This window comes from Trachurus japonicus, chromosome 16 (genome assembly GCF_045865225.1).
Source record: "Trachurus japonicus isolate A0001 chromosome 16, Traja_1.0".
In the NCBI taxonomy this organism is placed as follows: domain Eukaryota; kingdom Metazoa; phylum Chordata; class Actinopteri; order Carangiformes; family Carangidae; genus Trachurus; species Trachurus japonicus.
Genome location: NC_140922.1, coordinates 28,741,896 through 28,761,402, shown reverse-complemented (window position 1 = coordinate 28,761,402; position 19,507 = coordinate 28,741,896). Strand labels below are relative to the sequence as shown.

The window sequence follows — 19,507 nt, the reverse complement described above, 5'->3', positions numbered from 1 at the left end:
GGAGGGACAAGTTGAACCTATAGAGTAAAAGTAGTGAAATTTAATTTGAGATCAGTTACATTTTGTAGTAGTTTTTTAAACAATAGAAAAAAAATACAGGGGAGCCACTGACACCAAAACGCCCAAATGTGTGAAGATGCTCAAAACTGATGTGTAGCCTACACATGGCAATTTTTGATGGTTTTTATGTATAAATAAGTTATTTTCTGTCTTAAAATGTACAAATTTGATGCTTTAATGTGGACGCCAGAACAGAACACACTGTGCTAAGGCTCCAGCTTTGTGTTTTTATCTTTTTATGTTGATGTGCGTTTGTTTTGTTGTTTTTTTATCTATTCTGTTTTATAAACATTTTTTTGTTAAGGGGAACAGTATTTAAAGCAGAAGTAAGTGATATATTTGTGTTAATATAAGTCTTAAATAGTTCTATCTTCTGACAGCAATCACTTACATAGAGTGTTTGGTCTGAAACACGGGTCTGTCAGTCACTCTGCTCTGCTGTAAGCCGAAGAGAAAACATTTATCGTATCCTACAGTTTTTATCCAATGAGGAGAGAGAACGGCATGCAGGGCTGTGTGTGCAGCCAAGGGACGCCGTGAATGTGGTGACGTAGCGACGAGGACTGTTATGGTGCGTTCAAGGAAACTCGTATTTTTCCGACCGTGAAGTGGTACCAGTTCGATCTGGTACGAGTTCACCGGTCGGAAGTTACAAGTGGCCGTTAGTGACTTTCACCGGTAAAACAGGTCGGAAAAACACGAGTGGGTTGCCTGAAACGCTACAAAGTCGTAAGTTGTGACTTGAAGCTGTAATTTACGATTTCAAAAGCCTGCCTGGAACGCAGCATTAGCGAAAACGACCGGACCACTTACTTCTGCTTTAATTTTTCATGTATATTGGTGCAAAATCTGTGACCTAACTAGCCTGTATGTAAAACAAAAAAGGTTTCCTATAATAAGTGGATGCAGCCGAGTTAATGTGTTACAGGAAATGTGTTTTTTTCCTTCCTTTTGTAATTTTCCCCTGTGTTTTTTTTTCTTTATGGCAGATCACTGCTGAGTTTCAGTGTTTGTATATCTTAACTTGAAGAGGGAACTGCTTTTACCTCCGTGGTTTTACCCGGTCATTAACCTTACACGCCTCTGTCTCATGAAAACCATCCAGCAGCCACATGTGACCGACGATGAGTCATCACGACTTTGTCATACTCAGCTACAGAGGATAATAAACCTGTATTTTGTCCTTATCACAGTAAAACCAAACCACTCACACAATTTCAAATAAAAAACAGAGTACAGTAAAAACACGCCGCAGTGACACACATGCTTTTTGTGTGTGTGTGTGTGTGTGTGTGTGTTTGTTTCACAATTACTGTAATTTTATAACATTCGCTCTGCGGATCAGCACATTCCTGCTACTGTACCTTGACAGCTTCTTGTATGTGTGTGTGTGTGTGTTACAGACGTCGACTGACTCCGCCGGTGTGTGTGTTGTACTTTACACTGTATCACCTCATGCAGAAAACCAAACCAGTGTGTGTATGTGTGTGTGTGTGTGTGTCGGTGAGCTTTAACGGTCTTTAAAGGACGATTGCGTGGGAGTATTTATTGTTATACTTGATAACAAACAGATGATCAGACACTGCTCATTGTCATCTTATCTAATGTGTTTAGAGTTTATTATTTAAAGGCTGCGGATGGTTTGATATCTCAGCAGGCTCTCGTCAATCATCTGGTGACAAAGTCTGATCATATAATAGATTAATAATAAACTGTTTATCCTGTTCAGGGTCACAAACATCACTGAGGAGCCTCTCTCATTAGCCAGCTCATGCCAATGACTGATAGATACCACAATCAAACATTAACACGCCCGCTGCTTCACTCATAAATTAAACTGACTCAGTAATTGTTGTACGTATTAATAACATGTATAAATCAATAAACTAAATACGTACACGCCTTCTTTTTTTTTTTTTTCGCTAACAAGCACTGGTCAAAACTGAAGGCACTTTTCCAAAACATCTTTTCATTGTATTTAGTAGGCTTAAAGTATGTGTGACAGTGAATGAATGAACCTGAATGAATGAAAGAATGAATGAGTACATTCACAAATGTAAACATCCTGTGCTGTGAACCATGTTTCCAAACAAAATCACTCTGTAGTCGCTCCCTTTTTTTCTGTTTGTCAGCAAGAAACAGGACACCTGTGTTGGCTTTCTGTGAACATAACCACCTGTAATAATTACCTCATTTGATTGTAATTCTTTAAATATGCTTTGATGGTGTGATGATTTCAGGTTTGACCAATGTATAATAGCAAAAAACAACAACACCCTAACCCTAACCCATTTAAAACATAAACACATTAGGATTTAGTGTGCTAACAATATCCCATAAACCTTATGTAAACATAGATAGCAATACCTGAGTTAGCATTCACACACACAGTTCAGGGCTGCAGACTAACTTTTTTTTTTCACAATGAGCACAGTGGCCATCTAACTTTCAATTTTAGGAGCGCAAGCAGAAAATTTAGGGCTGAACATCGTGAATCGTCTTGCAAAGCAAATATTCACATTTCCTATTCAATCTTGATCCTCACACACATTGGCCTGACAACTCTAAAGCAGATACCAGATTCTTCTGTCGCCTTTTCCACTTTTAACCAGTGTTAAAACAACCAAAAAACAAAACAAAACAAAACAGCAAATTTACTGGCTGCACATGCACAACTAGATGAAGAATTAACTTGCACTGTCTCAAATTTTAGGGGCAAAATGCCTCCATTTTGGGGCAGTCTGGAGCCCTGCAGCTTGGAAGCATTAGTTCAGCAGTGAGTGAGTCTGTGTGTAACAGACAGTAGAAACTAGATTAGATAATATGATAGTAATTTGAAATATTAAAAATATCAGATATTACAGTAAGTATTATGCTATAAGTTAGGCTACTTACAGCAAAACAAAACCAAACAAAAACATCAGGCTTTACCACTAGCAGTACCCTATAGACCAGAGGTCTTCAACAGGGGGTCCGTGACCCCTAGGCGGTCTGCGGAGGTGCTGCAGGGGGATTTCTGGTGGATTAGACAATGTTTTATATCTTTTAGTTTCCACTTTTATGTTTCAAATAAAAACATCAATTTGAATATCTTGCGTGCATGATTATCATGCAGTTGACAGACATTGTTGACACTGATATTGGCATTAAAAATGGCAGTAGCATGGCTGCCCTACTCACTGCACCTTGTACACGTTTAAAATAAAAACACAATATGAATCTGTATATTATTTGAATAGCTTAGTATTGAATGCACAATAACAAGCTGAATTTATACATGGTACTGGGCCCAGTTTAATAAAAAACACTAGTGGGTCTCTGCTCCATCTCTTAATCAGTTTGGGGGTCTTTGGCCTGAAAAACGTTGAAGACCCCTGAGTAAACATAATGTAAACAGAGAATGCTAACAGATTAGCTCAGTTAGCATTCCACAAACCACTAGCTCCGGTAGCTAACGTTAGGTCATTAATGGGTGAATCTGTGCGTGACAAACAACAGAAACCAGCTTAAATACTACAAAACACTAAACACTTCAATATTACAAACACTCAGTACGAATTAATGACGGTATTTTACACTAAACTTACACTTTGAGTTGACAACTTCTCCCAGGAAGACGGAGCCACGGCGCTGTTGGTTACTATAGTAACAGGTGCATTCTCGCACCCTAGGACCCCACAGAGCAACCTGGGCTGACCAAAGCGGTGCCTGACGATAAACAACACTTTCCCGAATATAGGCTAATGAGGAATTCATGGCAGTAAATCTCAATTTCATTCGGTTCACCTGCCTGATAAAAAAATATCTATGAAACTGGAACCATTATTGAATGAATGAATGAATGAATGAATGAATGAATGAATGAATACAAGATTATTTAAACACAGAATAAAAGAAGAACAACAGTAAAATACAAGACAACAACGCAAAATAAAACAACAATGAAACTTAACAATTATTCATGTTCAAAGGGATATTTAATCAATCTATATCTGTAGGCTATATGATTAGGCTACTAATACTGTACATGTTAGTGAAGTATCAAAAATTAGGGAATAATGGACTCCATTTATGTTTAAATATATTTCAGATTTATGAAAATATGTGTAATGTGTAGGCTATAATAGTTATATACATGATATATGTCAAAGTATGTATTACACATTACACATTAGTTGCATCTTTAAGGATGAGTGAATTACCTTCATCAGTGTTTCTCATCTGTCCCTGATGATGCAGAAATGAACTGACGAACCTTTGAACACTCATTAAGAAACATCCATCCTGTTGGGAAAGAATAAACCCTGTAATTGTTACAGTAACAAATGATTTAGTTTTTCTTCACTTTAGATTTTAATGGTGCCGCCTGGCTTTGCTCAGCAGATGGCAGCATGCACACAGTGATGCAGTTTCCACACATTACCCACAGTCCTGTAAAAGTTTACAAAATCTTAAATAGGCTACTGTCAAAGATTAAACCTCTAACAGTGTACTGTTGTAATGTGGCATTAGAGCAGATTAAGCCAAGTAGCTTCAGAGACAATGAGAGACAAAACTCTCAGACTTTTTATCCTTGAAATTCTGACTTTTTTCTCAGAAATTCCTTTTTATCTCAGAATCTTTTAACAAAAATCTCCGTTGTTGGTCCTAATGCTCTTCCGTATGTGATATGTAGGTACGCAGCAGTACACCCACTTCAAATGCATTAATATTTCAGTATACCCACTAAGACAAAATGATGTGATACACACAGCACAGCAGCTTTGATAAGAGATGTTTATTTTAAACAAATATACAGAGCTTAACTCCCAGGACCAGCCCCCTCTGGGAACTATACTGTCTACAGTCAAGTGTTGCATAGGTTTGTTTGTTGGGTGCACGGTCCGATGGAGGACAAGGTGTTTGAGTTGTGTCTGGTCTAAACTACTCGATGACTCTGCAGAACCGCCCACAAAAAGACAAAAACACATCGGATACATGGAGGCTCTGGCTCCAGTGTGACCCTGATAAGTGGAGTCAGTGAATGGAAATAAATTCACTTCTAATTGAGATAAATGGACGTTCTTATTGATTTAAATGAAAAGTCCGCTGCTGTAAATACAGTAAATACAACAAAATAAACAGGAGTTTCTCACTTACAGTCAGTGATAATGGGAACCAAGTGGTTTAATTGTCTCACCATGAGTTATATTAGACTTTATAAGAAGCTTTAACTATATAAGCTGGAAATAAACTAAGACTCTAAAGAAACAACTCACTGTGAGTTCTGCTGTCTGTCGACGTGTTAAAACATCATTTGTGATACAATACAGTGCTGTTATAGCAGAGAGTCATGAGTTCACCTTCGCTGCAGTAGTAGGTATTTCAGAGGCACATATCCTGATTATCTGACCTGGACACAGAGAAGCACGAGGAGAGACGAAGACGAAGACGAAGACGAAGAGGAGGGAGGAGGAGAAGGAGTGTTTTGTTTGTTTTTTTCCTCTGCACTGACCCGTTAAAGCTGAAACCTGTTGTTTCCATCTCTGAGTGAATGTTCAGCTGGTTGGATGTGAACAGCTGAGCGCCTTCTGCAGATGAAAACTGTGACTGTGAACTTTGACATGAAGAGATGAGCTCAGATTTAAAAAGAAATCCTCTGTGTCTACATTAGTTCACACATTCACATTGACATAACACACACACACATATGGGTCATCCTATGGAAATCTCTGTTTTTCTGTCATTCGACTTTACAGCACTATCACACTTTATTTAGTTACAATTTATTGATATAAAGTAAAAATTTAATGTTATTTGAATAGTTGAACCTTATTGAACCATCAATCTGGGATTATATGTCTCTTAATCACTTACATAAAATAATAAATTCATCCATATCATGATCTATAGAAGGTGAATTTTTGACTCTGAGGTCAAAAACCTGTGTTTTTTTATGATTTAAACTGCAAAAATGTGTGAATAACGATCAAATATATGATGTAAAAGACATACAAAACTGAAATGCCAAATAAATATTATGCAGAAATGTAATAAAAGAAGCAATCCTCTCGATTTATGTCACTGGTGTTACCACATAACAAAACTCTTATTTTGAAATTATATTAAAAATTCAGGTTTTCATCATAGTTTGATGTGGAGCTTTTGCGCAAAGTCACTGGTTTGACACACTTTATTCTTTGGGAATTGCAAGAAAAAAAAACAAACAAATTGATTAAATACCTTTTGGATTTAGAAAACACATTTTTCATGAAGGAAGGAAACACCAGTGACTCCACACGACCTTATTTAAAGCTGTTACGTGAGTTAATTTGCATATGATATACCCAAAGTGATGTGTTTGCAAAAAATGCCTGAAAAAAAAAACAATTTTTTAATCATTATTTTGGCCTTTATGTGCATCCATACGCCCTATGACTTAAATAATTATGTGGCTTAAGTGTAGATGTCAAAATAAAATACATCAATAACCTTCAAAAATGTATGTTTCTATAGGATGACCCATATAAAGTCCACTGATGAGCCAAAACATTATGATCTGAAGGTCACATGACCTCACACACACACACACACACACACACACACACACACACACACACACACACACACACACACACTGTGACGCCGACACCTGCTTCCTTCTTCCTCCTCCTACATCCAGCGCGTTTTTTTCTTTTTTTAACCGATGAGGATGATGTGTTCACTGACAGTTATAATAAACCAGAGTTGTGAGAGTTGATCCCTTCCCCTGTGAGGAGGAGGAGGAGGAGTCGTAGTCGTCTCCTCCGTGTCGCAGCGCATCGTCGTTGTCGTATCTACTGTACAGAGAATTGTGCAAATCCATCGTGACACCTGTTGAGTTGTGCAAACGGCTGAAACATCGTGAGAGGCAGTAGCTGAGTCCTGTTGTTAGTGTGTGTGGAAACTTGTTGTCACATCTTGTCTCACGTCACAGGACAAGAGAGGACAGGACAGGACAGGACAGTCAGTGTGTCCACCGTCCACTGGAAGTCTTTGGGTCTTTGGCACCTCTTCTTCTTCTGGCACAAGTCAAGTCCCGATCGCCCTCCTTCATCACGGCTCCTGGTCATTGAGCTTTCCACAGAGGGTTGTGGTACACCCAGCCTTCTCCCTACACACACACACACACACACACACAGAAAAATTAACAAATTAACAACTTAAAAAAAAACAGATTTGACTCAAGAGCTATCAGGTTGTTACAATTCTGCAGGAACGAGCTGTAAAAACCTGGACATCGTGTCCTGAGCTTCTTTAATGTGACTGAAATAATTAATTTCACATGTTATTCAACAATATGTGATACACCAGTAAATAGTCTGGCCCTTCTTCTAGATTTGTGAGGAAAAAAAAGAATTTGACTGATTTTTAGATAAAGTTGCAAGTAGTAAATAATTAAAGGGGGTGTGAATACTTTCTGTACGCACTGTGTATAGATTTTTTTCCTCAAATATGTCCAGCATGTATGAATAAGTATGTTAATATTTCAGCCATAAATATACTGTATATCCATGACAACGCCTGTCAGCGTAGTGTATATTATACACAGTGTGAGACCACTGTGGAGATATGAAGATTAACACATTAAAAAAATATATGTATCATGAATTATTATTTATATTTCATATGTTTCATGTTTCATATGTTTGTGTTGTTATGTCTCATTTTAATAAACCTACATATTATGTAAAGTAAATAAATATCATCTTTTACCCTACAAAAATGATCATATAGACATTTTAAGATACAGTATGTAAATGTCAAAAAGAGGAGGAGAAACGCCCGCACACTCTCTATACTTGCAAAGTGTAGACAGGCTGCGGATGTTTTTCCTTTTTTCTGCTTGTCTATTATTGTTTGTGTTGTTTTTTTTTCTTTGTAGTATAAATAAAAAAAAGAAGAAATTTCAGGTTGTTCATAATGTTTTGTAAAAGGATAGTTCATTAACTGTAAACATCCTATAAGGTCAGCTACTTGTACTTCTTAACACTTGTTCTTGTTTTTTTTTTATTATAGGTTATCATGTTATTATTTTACTGGTCCGGCCCACTAGACTAGAGATCAAATTGCGCTGTTTGTGGCCCCTGAACTAAAATATGTTTGACGCCCCTGTCTGCTCGCCGTGCTGCTCCTCACCTCCTTGACGAAGTACTTGGGTTTCCAGGAGACTCTGGCGGCCGCTCTCTGTTTGCCCTCACTGCGCTGCCTCTCCTCCAGACAGTGTTTGTGCTCGGTGGCGGCGTCCATGTTGCCCGACTTCAGAGACGCCGTGACGTGCTGCCACAGACGCCTGGAAGACAGGAAACACCACGACGACAACAACAACTATCAGTGTGACATCATCATCACAGGTGAGTTTTTACATATGTGTGGTTCAGTCGATCATGTGTATGGGGTTTGTCATTACAGATATCTACAATTCAGTTGCAGATATCCGCTATGTTAATTACGGATATCTGTAACTGAATTACGACTAGTACTAATTCCAGTTTGAGATATCTACAACTTGATTCTGACTAGTCATAATTCCAGTTCAAGATATCTTTAATTCACCTCAGTTAAAGATATCTACATGTCCCTTTTCAGATATCTTAAATTAAAGCAGAAGTAAGTGATATATTTGTGTTAATATAAGTCTTAAATAGTTATATCTTCCGACAGCAATCACTTACATAGAGTGTTTGGACTGAAACACGGGTCTGTCAGTCACTCTGCTCTGCTCTGAGCCGAGGAGAAAACATTTATCGTATCCTACAGTTTTTATCCAATGAGGAGAGAGAACGGCATGCAGGGCTGTGTGTGCAGCCAAGGAACGCCGTGAATGTGGTGACGTAGGGACGAGGACTGTTATGGTGCGTTCAAGGAAACTCGTACGAGTTCACCGGTCGGAAGTTATGAGTGGCCGTTATAGTGACTTTCACCGGTAAAACAGGTCGGAAAAACACGAGTGGGTTGCCTGGAACGCTACAAAGTCGTAAGTTGTGACTTGAAGCTGTAATTTACGATTTCAAAAGCCTGCCTGGAACGCAGCATTAGCGAAAACGACCGGACCACTTACTTCTGCTTTAAGTTTTGACTAGGTGAAATTACATTATTATGGCAAGCGGATTTACAGTAACATTTAAAAGCTAAGTTTGACTATCCGGAATTAACATTGTAGATATCAACAACGTCTTTCTGATTAGTCGTAATCACATTTTGAATAGTTGGATTTTTCATTCAAGATACCTGTAATTCAGTTTTGCCGAGTCAAAAAGAACATTTCAGATCCACAACTACTTTCTTCCTAGGACAAATGATGTCACTTTTGCCATTCATGTGTATGGGGTTTGTCATTACAGATATCTTTCAGGTACAGATATCCGCTATGTGAATTACGGATATCTGTAACTGAATTACGACTAATTCCAGTTACAGATATCAACGTCATTTCACCTACTCAAAACTTAATTTATTTTAAGATATATCTGAAAAGGGACATGTAGATATCTTTAATTGAGGTGAATTAAAGATATCTTGAACTGGAATTATGACTAGTCAGAATCAAATTGTAGATATCTCAAACTGGAATTACTAGCCTACTAGTCGTAATTCAGTTACAGATATCTGTAATTCACATAGTGGATATCTGCAACTGAATTGTAGATATCTGTAATGACAAACCCCATAATAGAATAGAATAGAATGCTTTTATTGTCACTATACACATGTACAATGAGATTCATTCCTTCAGTGCAAACATATGCATAGATTAAAAAAATAAAATAAAAAAATCCAAAAGATAAATTCCAATAATGAATAATATATCTATGTATCATAAGAAAAAATAAGTTATAGTATATAAAGTATGGATTATTATGAAAAACTGCACAGCATAATGGCGATATTGCACATTCGATATTACACATGAATGGCGAAAGTGACGTAATTTGTCCTACGAAGAAAGTAGTTGTGGATCTAAAATGTTCTTTTTGACGAGGCAAAACTGAATTACAGGTATCTTGAATGAAAAATCCAACTATTCAAAATGTAATGACGACTAGTCAGAAAGACGGTGTTGATATCTACAATGTTAAATCTGCTTTTTCATACAGTACAGTAGTCGATCGGTTTGTTGTCGCTGTATGGATCAGGTACTGATGAATACCACCTGACAGGTTTGTTCCTTTGGATCCGGAGGGAAAGTTTTCAGATATAGATGAAGTGTGAGTTGTAAACACACACACACACAAACACATAGACACTCGCCTGGACTCGTACTGGTCCTGCCTCTCCAGGGGCCGGATCTTCTTCTTGACGACCGGCAGCTTGGACGTGTCGATCACCTTGTTCTCTCCGTTGTTGTAGGTGAACTCCAGGACGCCGTTCCACTCGCCCTGCGCCTTACACACCACGTTACCTGTGTGGTTGTGTTTCACCTCCGCCGTCACTCTGACAGAAACACACACACACAATCAGACACACACACAGTCAGGAGTTTTAACGCTGCCTTTCCTGCTTCACTACTGTAATTTATCATTTCTCAAACGAAAATCAAAGATGACACACAGACAGCTTCTTCTTTTATCAGTTTTTACTCTTTTATTAATAAGTTTGTGACGCTAAGGAATTAAAGTAGCTGATATGTCATGAAAAACAAACATTAAAACATATTCGCTACAGTTTGTTTTTATTCTACAGGTTCAGGTACAGTCAGCTCATCCGAAGAAGATTTTATATTTTTCATTTGGCAGCTTTTCTTAATGTTTGTTGAAGATATACTATATATAGTACTTTAAACTTCTTTATGGTTTTATTTTTTAATGTCTGGCTATGTGAACTCTGTATTTTATACTGTTACAGTAATAAGTCTGGTACTCAAGGGAAGGTGAGGTGGGGTTTAGTTTATTTTGTTTTGAACTTGTGTTAAACTGTAAATTGTAAAAACAAACTAAAAAGACCTTGATCAATATACATATATAATATTTTTCAATACTTTATTTGCAAAAAAATATAGTTTCAGACCATAAAATCTTACTTTTTTTTTAAGTATTCAAGTATTTAACTACTTTAAGTACATTTTCCCGATGATATCTTATATTTCATGTACATATATGTACGTTTGGTTTAACACAGTGGGTTTAAGTGAGGAAAATTGTTTTAAGAGTTTTGCAGAACTTGTGTCTAAATACTGATATTTCACCACAAAAAGAGAGGTTATCCAATAAATGTGTTCAGGCCTCTGAAGATTTAGTTCAAAAAATTGAAATTAGTGTTTTAGCAATTCAGAAAAGCTGTAATATATATATAATTATGTACCAGACAGGGTTGTGTATACCTATATTTGTTGTTGCTTCTTTAGTTAGGGTAAGATGTATTTAAAACAGAAGCATGTTGTTTTTTTTACTGTACGGCCAATATAATGTTTTGTTTCAGTACATGTTTTTAAATTGAATCACACCTCAGACTTAGTTTCTGTTATCTCAGATCATTAGTGTCGTCACACCTGTCGCACTCACTCATCTCTGTAAAACCCACCTGTGCACTTTCCCTCCGTAGAAGGGTTTGGTGTGGAAGGTGACGGTGGCGGAGTATCCGCTCTTGGCACAGTTGATGGTGACCTTCCCTCCGAGCTCCACCCAGGGCACGGTGAGGATGGAGCGGGCGTAGGCACAGGGCAGCGTGAACACGTACTCCTCGTCGTGCTCCAGCAAATACAGCACACCTGGAGGACGCAGAGCAGAAAGGTGAAGGCTCATTTTCATTTTTTATTTGTGCATTTGATTAAAAAAGAGAGAGATAGACAAGGACAAACACCAAAAAATAAGAAAGATGCACAGCTTGGATGAAGAAACCCGCAAGGGCTTGAGACATCTGCCACAAAATTTACAAATTATAATTTACAGCCATACATATACTTAAAATAACTCAAAGAGAAAATGAAATGTGGAAAAAAATAAATAAATTACACATTTGCACTGCTTTCACACACTGTTATCATACCTCATTGTACAGTACTGTACTCAGGATCAAGGATCAAGGTTAAAACTGAAAATATATAATTCCTAAAGGTCAATATAATATAGCAGCTGATGATGATGTGGGGTTTGGTGACTGGTCTGTAGACCTGAAACTTCTACAAAAACAGAGTAATTATATTAATAAAGTAATAAAGTAACCCAATTAATAAAGTAATTCCTATTTGTATTCATAATTCAGACATTATTATAAAATAATAATAATAAAATGATGGCGAAAAGACATTATCATAAATGTGAAAGCCTGTCAGTGTGATAATGATGGCTAATGGTGGGATCTTTTATATCAACACCGACCAAAAACCATGTAAGATGTTGGATTTTAGTGTATTTGTGGACAAAAACTAAAGAATAACATATGTATACGGGCTTATTAACAGGAAGAATTCAAAGGAACATCCTCAGTAAAGCAAAGCTCGATTGCATGGATGATGCTGAATCGACCTGGTGTCTGTGTTTATCTTCATCCTGAACATCAGAGGAGCTCGATCAGCTTTGCCTTTGAGTTTGTTTGTCCTTCCTGAGCTCCCGTCCAGCCCTGTTCCCCCCTCCTCCTCCTCCTCCTCCTCCTCCTCCTCCTCCTCCTCCTCCTCTTTCCCTCGCTCCCTGCTGCTTATGTAACAAACAGCTGTCCTGCGCCCAGGTCTAACACAGCCACATCTGGTTCACCAACACACACACACACACACACACTGACACACACACTGTACATTCTCCATCAGTCTTAAGGAGCTTCGTGGAGCCTTCGCTGGCCAATGGATGAACCAACCACACTGTACTGCTTTATTCTGACACACACACACACACACACACACACACACACACACACACACACACACACACACACACACACACACACACACACACACACACACACACACGTTTAGGTAGTGAACAGCTGCCGACTGTCAAACAATGATATTCGCACCAGTTAACTCAGCAGTGAGTCCCTGAGGCCGAGACATGTGATGATGATCATAATGCAGTGTTGGATGATGATGAACACATGATTGTTCGGATGTCACCATGAACAAAACTAAACGATCAACTCATTTTAAAACGAGGAAAAAAACCAAAAGTGATCATAGTTTTTGCAGTGTGACACTATAAACATCTGATGAGATGTGTGATAAGACAGAAACACTGTTGGTGGAAGTCTATCTTTCTAACAGGATATGAAAAAGAAACTAGGCTATAGGCTACTGTACGTCAGAGAGCAGATTACACCTGTAGCTACGCCTGACCGTCACCGACAACTTAAGCCTCGACTGGTAACAAGTATGAGGACCGTTGTGGTGAGCTAGCTAATGCTAACTTCTGCTAGCGGTAGCGGTTAGCATCCGCCGCTAACACCGTCTTCCTAGCTCACCATAATGGCATTAACAACATAACACCGGAGGCTCCTGTTGTTGGTGACAGTTGGGCCCACGGCTCCAGCGCTTCTCTCGGACTGTATTTCCTTTCCTTTGCAGTCTTGACAACTGCTGCTCTCTGGGGCAGTTGAACCCGAGAGGAGGCGCCCAGATTGAAGGTTTTGTTTACAGACTATACCTTTAAAAAAATATTTATGTGTTTTTTTTTTTGGTTTGCTCCTGGAAAAACGAGCTCCTTTAATTTATAGTTATATATATATATATATAGTAAGCAGAATATTTGTGTTAATATAAGTCTTAAATAGTTATATCTTCCGACAGCAATCACTTTTATAGAGTGTTTGGTCCGAAACACGGGTCTGTCAGCCACTCTGCTCTGCTGTAAGCCGAGGAGAAAACTTTCCTTGTATCCTACAACCTTTATCCAATGAGGAGAGAGAACGGCATAAAGGGGCGGTCCTCTCTGTGTGTGCAGCCAAGGGATGCGCGTGAATGTGGTGTCGTAGGGACGAGGGCGCCGGGGACTGCTAACTCCATCGGCTGGCAAGAAGTTAGCCAAAACGACCGGATCGCTTACTTCTGCTTTAAGTTCAGGAAGTAGTGGAGCTGTGCATAGAGCCCATTGAGCTCGTCCCCTCACCTTCTCCGACCATGGACACGCCCACCGACATGCCCATGAACTTGCTCTTGGTCCAGACGTGTGTGTTGACGCACATCCTCTTCTCTTTGCACTCGCAGTAGAAGCCCGACACCGGCGGGTGGTGGGACACCTGCTCCGCCACAAAGCGAACGCAGTAGCAGTCCGAGTGTCTCCTGCCCTGCTCCTCCTCCGTGACCCCCCTCTGTGACGTCCTGGTGGTTGTGGTGGCGGGGTTCGGGTTCGGGTTGGGGTTTGACGCTGAGGTGGTCGTCCTGAGAGTTCGGACCCGGTCCCGAGGGACAAACCAGGAGCAGTGGAAGTTCTCGCCCAGGATCGGGTTGTAGGGCTTCTTGGCCACGGCGCCCTTGCGTCCCTCGTGGAAGGCGGTCAGGTAGTACTCCACGAAGCGGATGATGCGCTCCTCGGGCGTGCAGCCGGACGTGATGGACAGGAACATGTCGGGGTGAGCCATGAAGTTGGCGTACATCTCCAGCAGGGAGCGCTTCTCCAGGATGAAGGTCGGAAGGACGACCTGAGAGAGAGAGAAAGAGAGTTTAAACACGAGGTCTGATTGGTTGAGTGACGAGATGAACCTGATTCATAAAACACCACGAACATGAAGATGAGTTCTGTTACTGGGAGAAATTACAGCTGTCAACCAACCAACCAACCAACCAACCAACCAACCAACCAACCAACCAACCAACCACAACCAACCAACCAACCAACCAACCACAACCAACCAACCAACCAACCAACCAACCAACCAACCAACCAACCAACCAACCAAACCACAACCAACCAACCAACCAACCAACCAACCAACCAACCTACCAACCAACCAACCAACCAACCACAACCAACCAACCAACCAACCAAACAAACCACAACCAACCAACCAACCAACCATCCAACCAACCATCCAACCAACCAACCAACCAACCAACCAAACAAACCACAACCAACCAACCAACCAACCATCCAACCAACCATCCATCCAACCAACCAACCAACCAACCAACCAACCAACCAACCAACCAACCAACCAACCAACCAACCAACCACAACCAACCAACCAACCAACCAACCAACCAACCAACCAACCAACCAACCAACCACAACCAACCAACCACAACCAACCAACCACAACCAACCAACCAACCAACCAACCACAACCAACCAACCAACCAACCAACCAACCAACCACAACCAACCAACCAACCACAACCAACCACAACCAACCAACCACAACCACAACCAACCAACCAACCAACCAACCAACCAACCACAACCAACCAACCAACCAACCACAACCAACCAACCACAACCAACCAACCAACCAACCAACCAACCAACCAACCAACCAACCAACCACAACCAACCACAACCACAACCAACCACAACCAACCAACCAACCAACCAACCAACCAACCAACCAACCAACCAACCAACCAACCAACCAACCAACCACAACCAACCACAACCAACCAACCACAACCAACCAGTCAATCAATCAATCAATCAATCAATGACAGTTATGACAGTTATCCACTGTGATCCTCATCCACCTGTTGGATGAAATGAAACATTATACTTTCCTGTTCCATTGATGTGTTTCCTTCATCATTATCAATAACTGTATCATCATCAATACTTCTTCATCATCATCATCATCATCATCATCATCATCATCATCATCATCATCATCATCATCATCATCATCAATATATTCTTCATCATTATCATTTTCTTCATCATCAATAGCTTCTTCATCTCCATCATCACACACTTTGTTGTCATCTTCATCATCATTATCACCATTATGTCAATCATCATCGATATCTTCATCATTATCATAGTTTTTTCCATCATCCATATCTTCTTCATCACCATTATTATCACCATCATCATCATCATTATCTTCACTATCTTCATCTTCATCGATATCTTTCCATCATCATCATCATCATCATCATCGTCTTCTCCATAATTATCATTATCATCTTATCAATATCTTTATCATCGCCACCATCTTCCTCATCATTATGATCATTGTTTTCATCATCATTATCTTCTTCATCATCGTTGTCATCACCATCATCTTCGTCATTACCTCCATCATCACTGATATCTTAATTATCCATCATCATCATCATCATCAATATCTTCATCATCACCATTATTATTTTCATCATCAATGTCTTTATCATCTTCATTGATATCGTCATCATCATCATCATAATCTTCTCATCAATATCTTTATCATCACCACCATCTTCATAATTATCTCAACCTCCATCACCATCATATGTTCTTCATCGTTATTCTCATCATCATCATGATAAGGACTGAACCATCCATGAATAATCTGGATCACGAGCCCCTCACTCGTTGATAATCCCCCCCTCCCTCCCTCCCATGTGCTCTGAGGTATTCGAGGTCGCCCCTCCCGTCTGTTTCTTTCTGTTTCTTCACCGTTTATCAGCGTTACATCTCTGTGATCCGGAGTACTGGTCCGTCAGTTAATCAGGCTGAGCTCACTGGTCTGAAACAGTCGACTCAGTCACATGATCGGAGACTGAGGCCGCTGAGGGGGGAGGAGGAGGAGATGCACACAACCGACAACATACACTTTGTCATAGATAGACACACTGGTGGACGACTAAAGCTTAAACGTAGAGAGTGGCCTTTTCATTCATCACTTCTGTAGGATCAATTTCAGCATTTACTTTGTGTTTTACTTTTGGTGAACTTCCTTCAAAACAGGAAGTGGTTGATTCTGATAAAGTGAAGCAGTACAAAATTATTGAGATTTTACTACAAAATATTCAGGCGAGCTTTCCAAAATGTCCATTTTTGGCACAGCTTGGAACCACCTGCCACTATAAACCATTGTTTAATCTTTATTTTCACACAATTTGCATAAACTAACTGAAAAAGAATCAACCGGGACTAAATAACAAGTCCTTTCTATGCCCTCTGTGTCCATCTGCGTAAAGAGAGCAACTTATTTGGGTGCAGTTACGCCTGGCTCTATCTCTGCAGCGGATTGGTTGATTCGAGTGATTGACAGCTCATTCGAAACGTTAGAGCCAATAGAATGAGGCTATACCCACGTTGGTGTGATTGACAGTACTGGCAGCCAATCAGAATCAGCCAAATCCTGACATGTGTGACGCGCAGGCTGTTGTGTGCGGCGCTCGTAAAGGTTCCCTGGCTCCTAAAGCCCGTCCGGACCGATTTAGATGTAACACCGGTCAAAGGTCAAATGGAAATATTGTGGATTTACCCATAAAACAAACTTTTTACGGCAAAACAGCAAAGGTAAGAGGACATTTACAACCATGTTTTGGCCAAGCAGTGTCTGTGTTTGCTCGACTTTGCTCGTTTTTGGCTTCTCTCTCTGCCGTGCTGCTGCTAGCTTCTGTGTTAGCCGCGGGTGCTATGTATCGTTCCAATCTTTGTATCCGGCTCTTTCAGATGAGGGGTAGCTGATGTGTTTTGCATAATGTACAGTAGTATACGAGCCAGAAATGTGGCGACTGGGTCCACACAGAGGTGCTTCATGAAGTTTGATGTTTAGGGTGAATTCCGATTCTCCCCTTAGCCCTAGCCCTTGGCCCTAACCCTTCGTTTTGCGCGTTCACGTGAAGTGGTAGGGGTGTCCCAATTCTGGTTCAGACGAGGGTTAGGGGGAAGTGGTCTGGCTATCTCGCCCTCGAAACGGAGATTTTTCAGGGGCACACTACGGAGCGAGGGCTATGGCAAGTTTCCCAGAATGCATCTTGCGGCAACCGGCAGCTGTTTTATTTCTCACTGTAGCGCTGTTATTACGTCATTTTGTTAAGTTTTAATATTTTTTCATGCGAGAAAGTAGCTGTTTAGATCCCCAATGTGCGGTCGGTTTATCCAAATGACGGCTGTTTAGACGTTTGCTCCGATGTTTTTCGGAGAAGTGAAGCTCCACGTTGGAGCCTCCACCTGTGGAGCAGATCAACGGCTCGTCACGGAGACACCACCCCGTCCGGAGAGCTTGTCAGCCGGCCAACCTCCCGACGTCATTACGGTAGAAAAGCAACCACTAATTAACTTACCCGCAGGTTTTTAAAGGTTTACCGCCGCGTAGTTACATTCTTTTTAGGAGATAAATGCTGGTCTCATTGATGAAATGTAACAATTGTCGCATTAATTTGTTTGAATTAAAAGTGAAGTTTCAAGGGCAAGGGTTAAGGGCTAGGGCTAGGGCTAGGGGTAGGGGTAGGGATGAAAAATAGAATTCGAATTGGGCATTCGTTTTTTATTTGAGTAGTGTTTGGGCTGTGTTTGGGTCATATAAACATGGCTTTTACACATTGTAGACCAGCTTCTGCTGTTAAATTTGATGTAAAATATGACTATATTCTTTCATAATTGGTGCAGTAGAGGCTCTGTGGTTGTTCTGTATGTCTGCCAGTCCCTCAATTGGGGGATAGGTGGGGTTTAGTATATTGAACCAGAGTCTCACCCGCGTCAGGTCCATGCCCAGTTTGAGCTGCGACAGGAGGTGGATGATGATGCTCCTCTGGTCGTCCAGGACGCCCAGGTCCTCCTCCTCGTTGTCCTCCGAGTCTGTGGTCTCATCGTTGGGGTGTATGGAGTCTGGACCGCCGCTCTGAACCGACTGTTGTCCCGGCTGCTGCTGCGGCTGATTGGACACACAAATTAGCTCGTTAGAGGAGGTGATTTAGTTTTTTCTCATTTAGAGTGTCACTAATGTGTTTACAACATCCGTGTGAAGCATTCAGTGGTTTTCATGTTGTGTTGTTGTTGTCGGGCCCACCTGGAACAAACATCATTAAGTTCATCACGGTGGACTGAACATTATATCGTGTATCAGACGACCCACTGGAACAGGAACATGGACAGATGTAGACAGATGTTCAGAGAAAATTACAATTAATGTACATATTGGACTCATTACCCTAACTAGTTTAGTTACTGTAGCCTCAGCACTAATGTAGCTTTGCTCTTAGTTTTGTGGCACAATGTGGAGGAGATTCTCCAACAAACTACAGCTACATCTGTATGTCACAGTATCAGTTCAGGAAAGAACAGCAGCAGCAAAACAAAATCCAGAACAAGTTGCATCTTGTTTAGGCTGTAATAATAAACTTCTGTTACTTTGCTCTTTTCTAAATGCAGCTGCAAACTGAACCAATGAAAGGTTCAGAAAATACTGTATATGAAACAATAATGAAACAACGCAGAAACTGAGAATAGGAAGGGGAAAAAACACAAGAATTAGAAAACAAATTGATCAACAAACACTTAAAAATGGACACATATTCAGACTCTTAACTTAGTCTTGGTTAAAAGTCTGGTTTGTGGTTAAAATGTTTTTCGGCCGACACAGGATA

The 19,507-nt window shown here is 40.3% G+C and overlaps 1 protein-coding gene across 1 annotated transcript in view; it reads right to left on the bottom strand.

The window, feature by feature from the left end:
- Positions 1-6,861: 6,861 nt before the first annotated feature.
- The window catches only part of LOC146972586 (oxysterol-binding protein-related protein 10-like), a 44,662-nt gene continuing 32,016 nt past the window's right edge, over positions 6,862-19,507 (bottom strand). Inside the window, exons 7-12 of the mRNA XM_085802010.1 lie at positions 18,616-18,762; positions 14,112-14,643; positions 11,599-11,785; positions 10,330-10,512; positions 8,218-8,371; positions 6,862-7,192 (exon numbers count right to left, since the gene is read on the bottom strand). Of these exons, the coding sequence (XP_085658136.1) occupies positions 7,148-7,192; positions 8,218-8,371; positions 10,330-10,512; positions 11,599-11,785; positions 14,112-14,643; positions 18,616-18,762 (1,248 nt within the window). The 3' untranslated portion in view covers positions 6,862-7,147. The remainder of the gene's footprint in view (positions 7,193-8,217; positions 8,372-10,329; positions 10,513-11,598; positions 11,786-14,111; positions 14,644-18,615; positions 18,763-19,507) is intronic.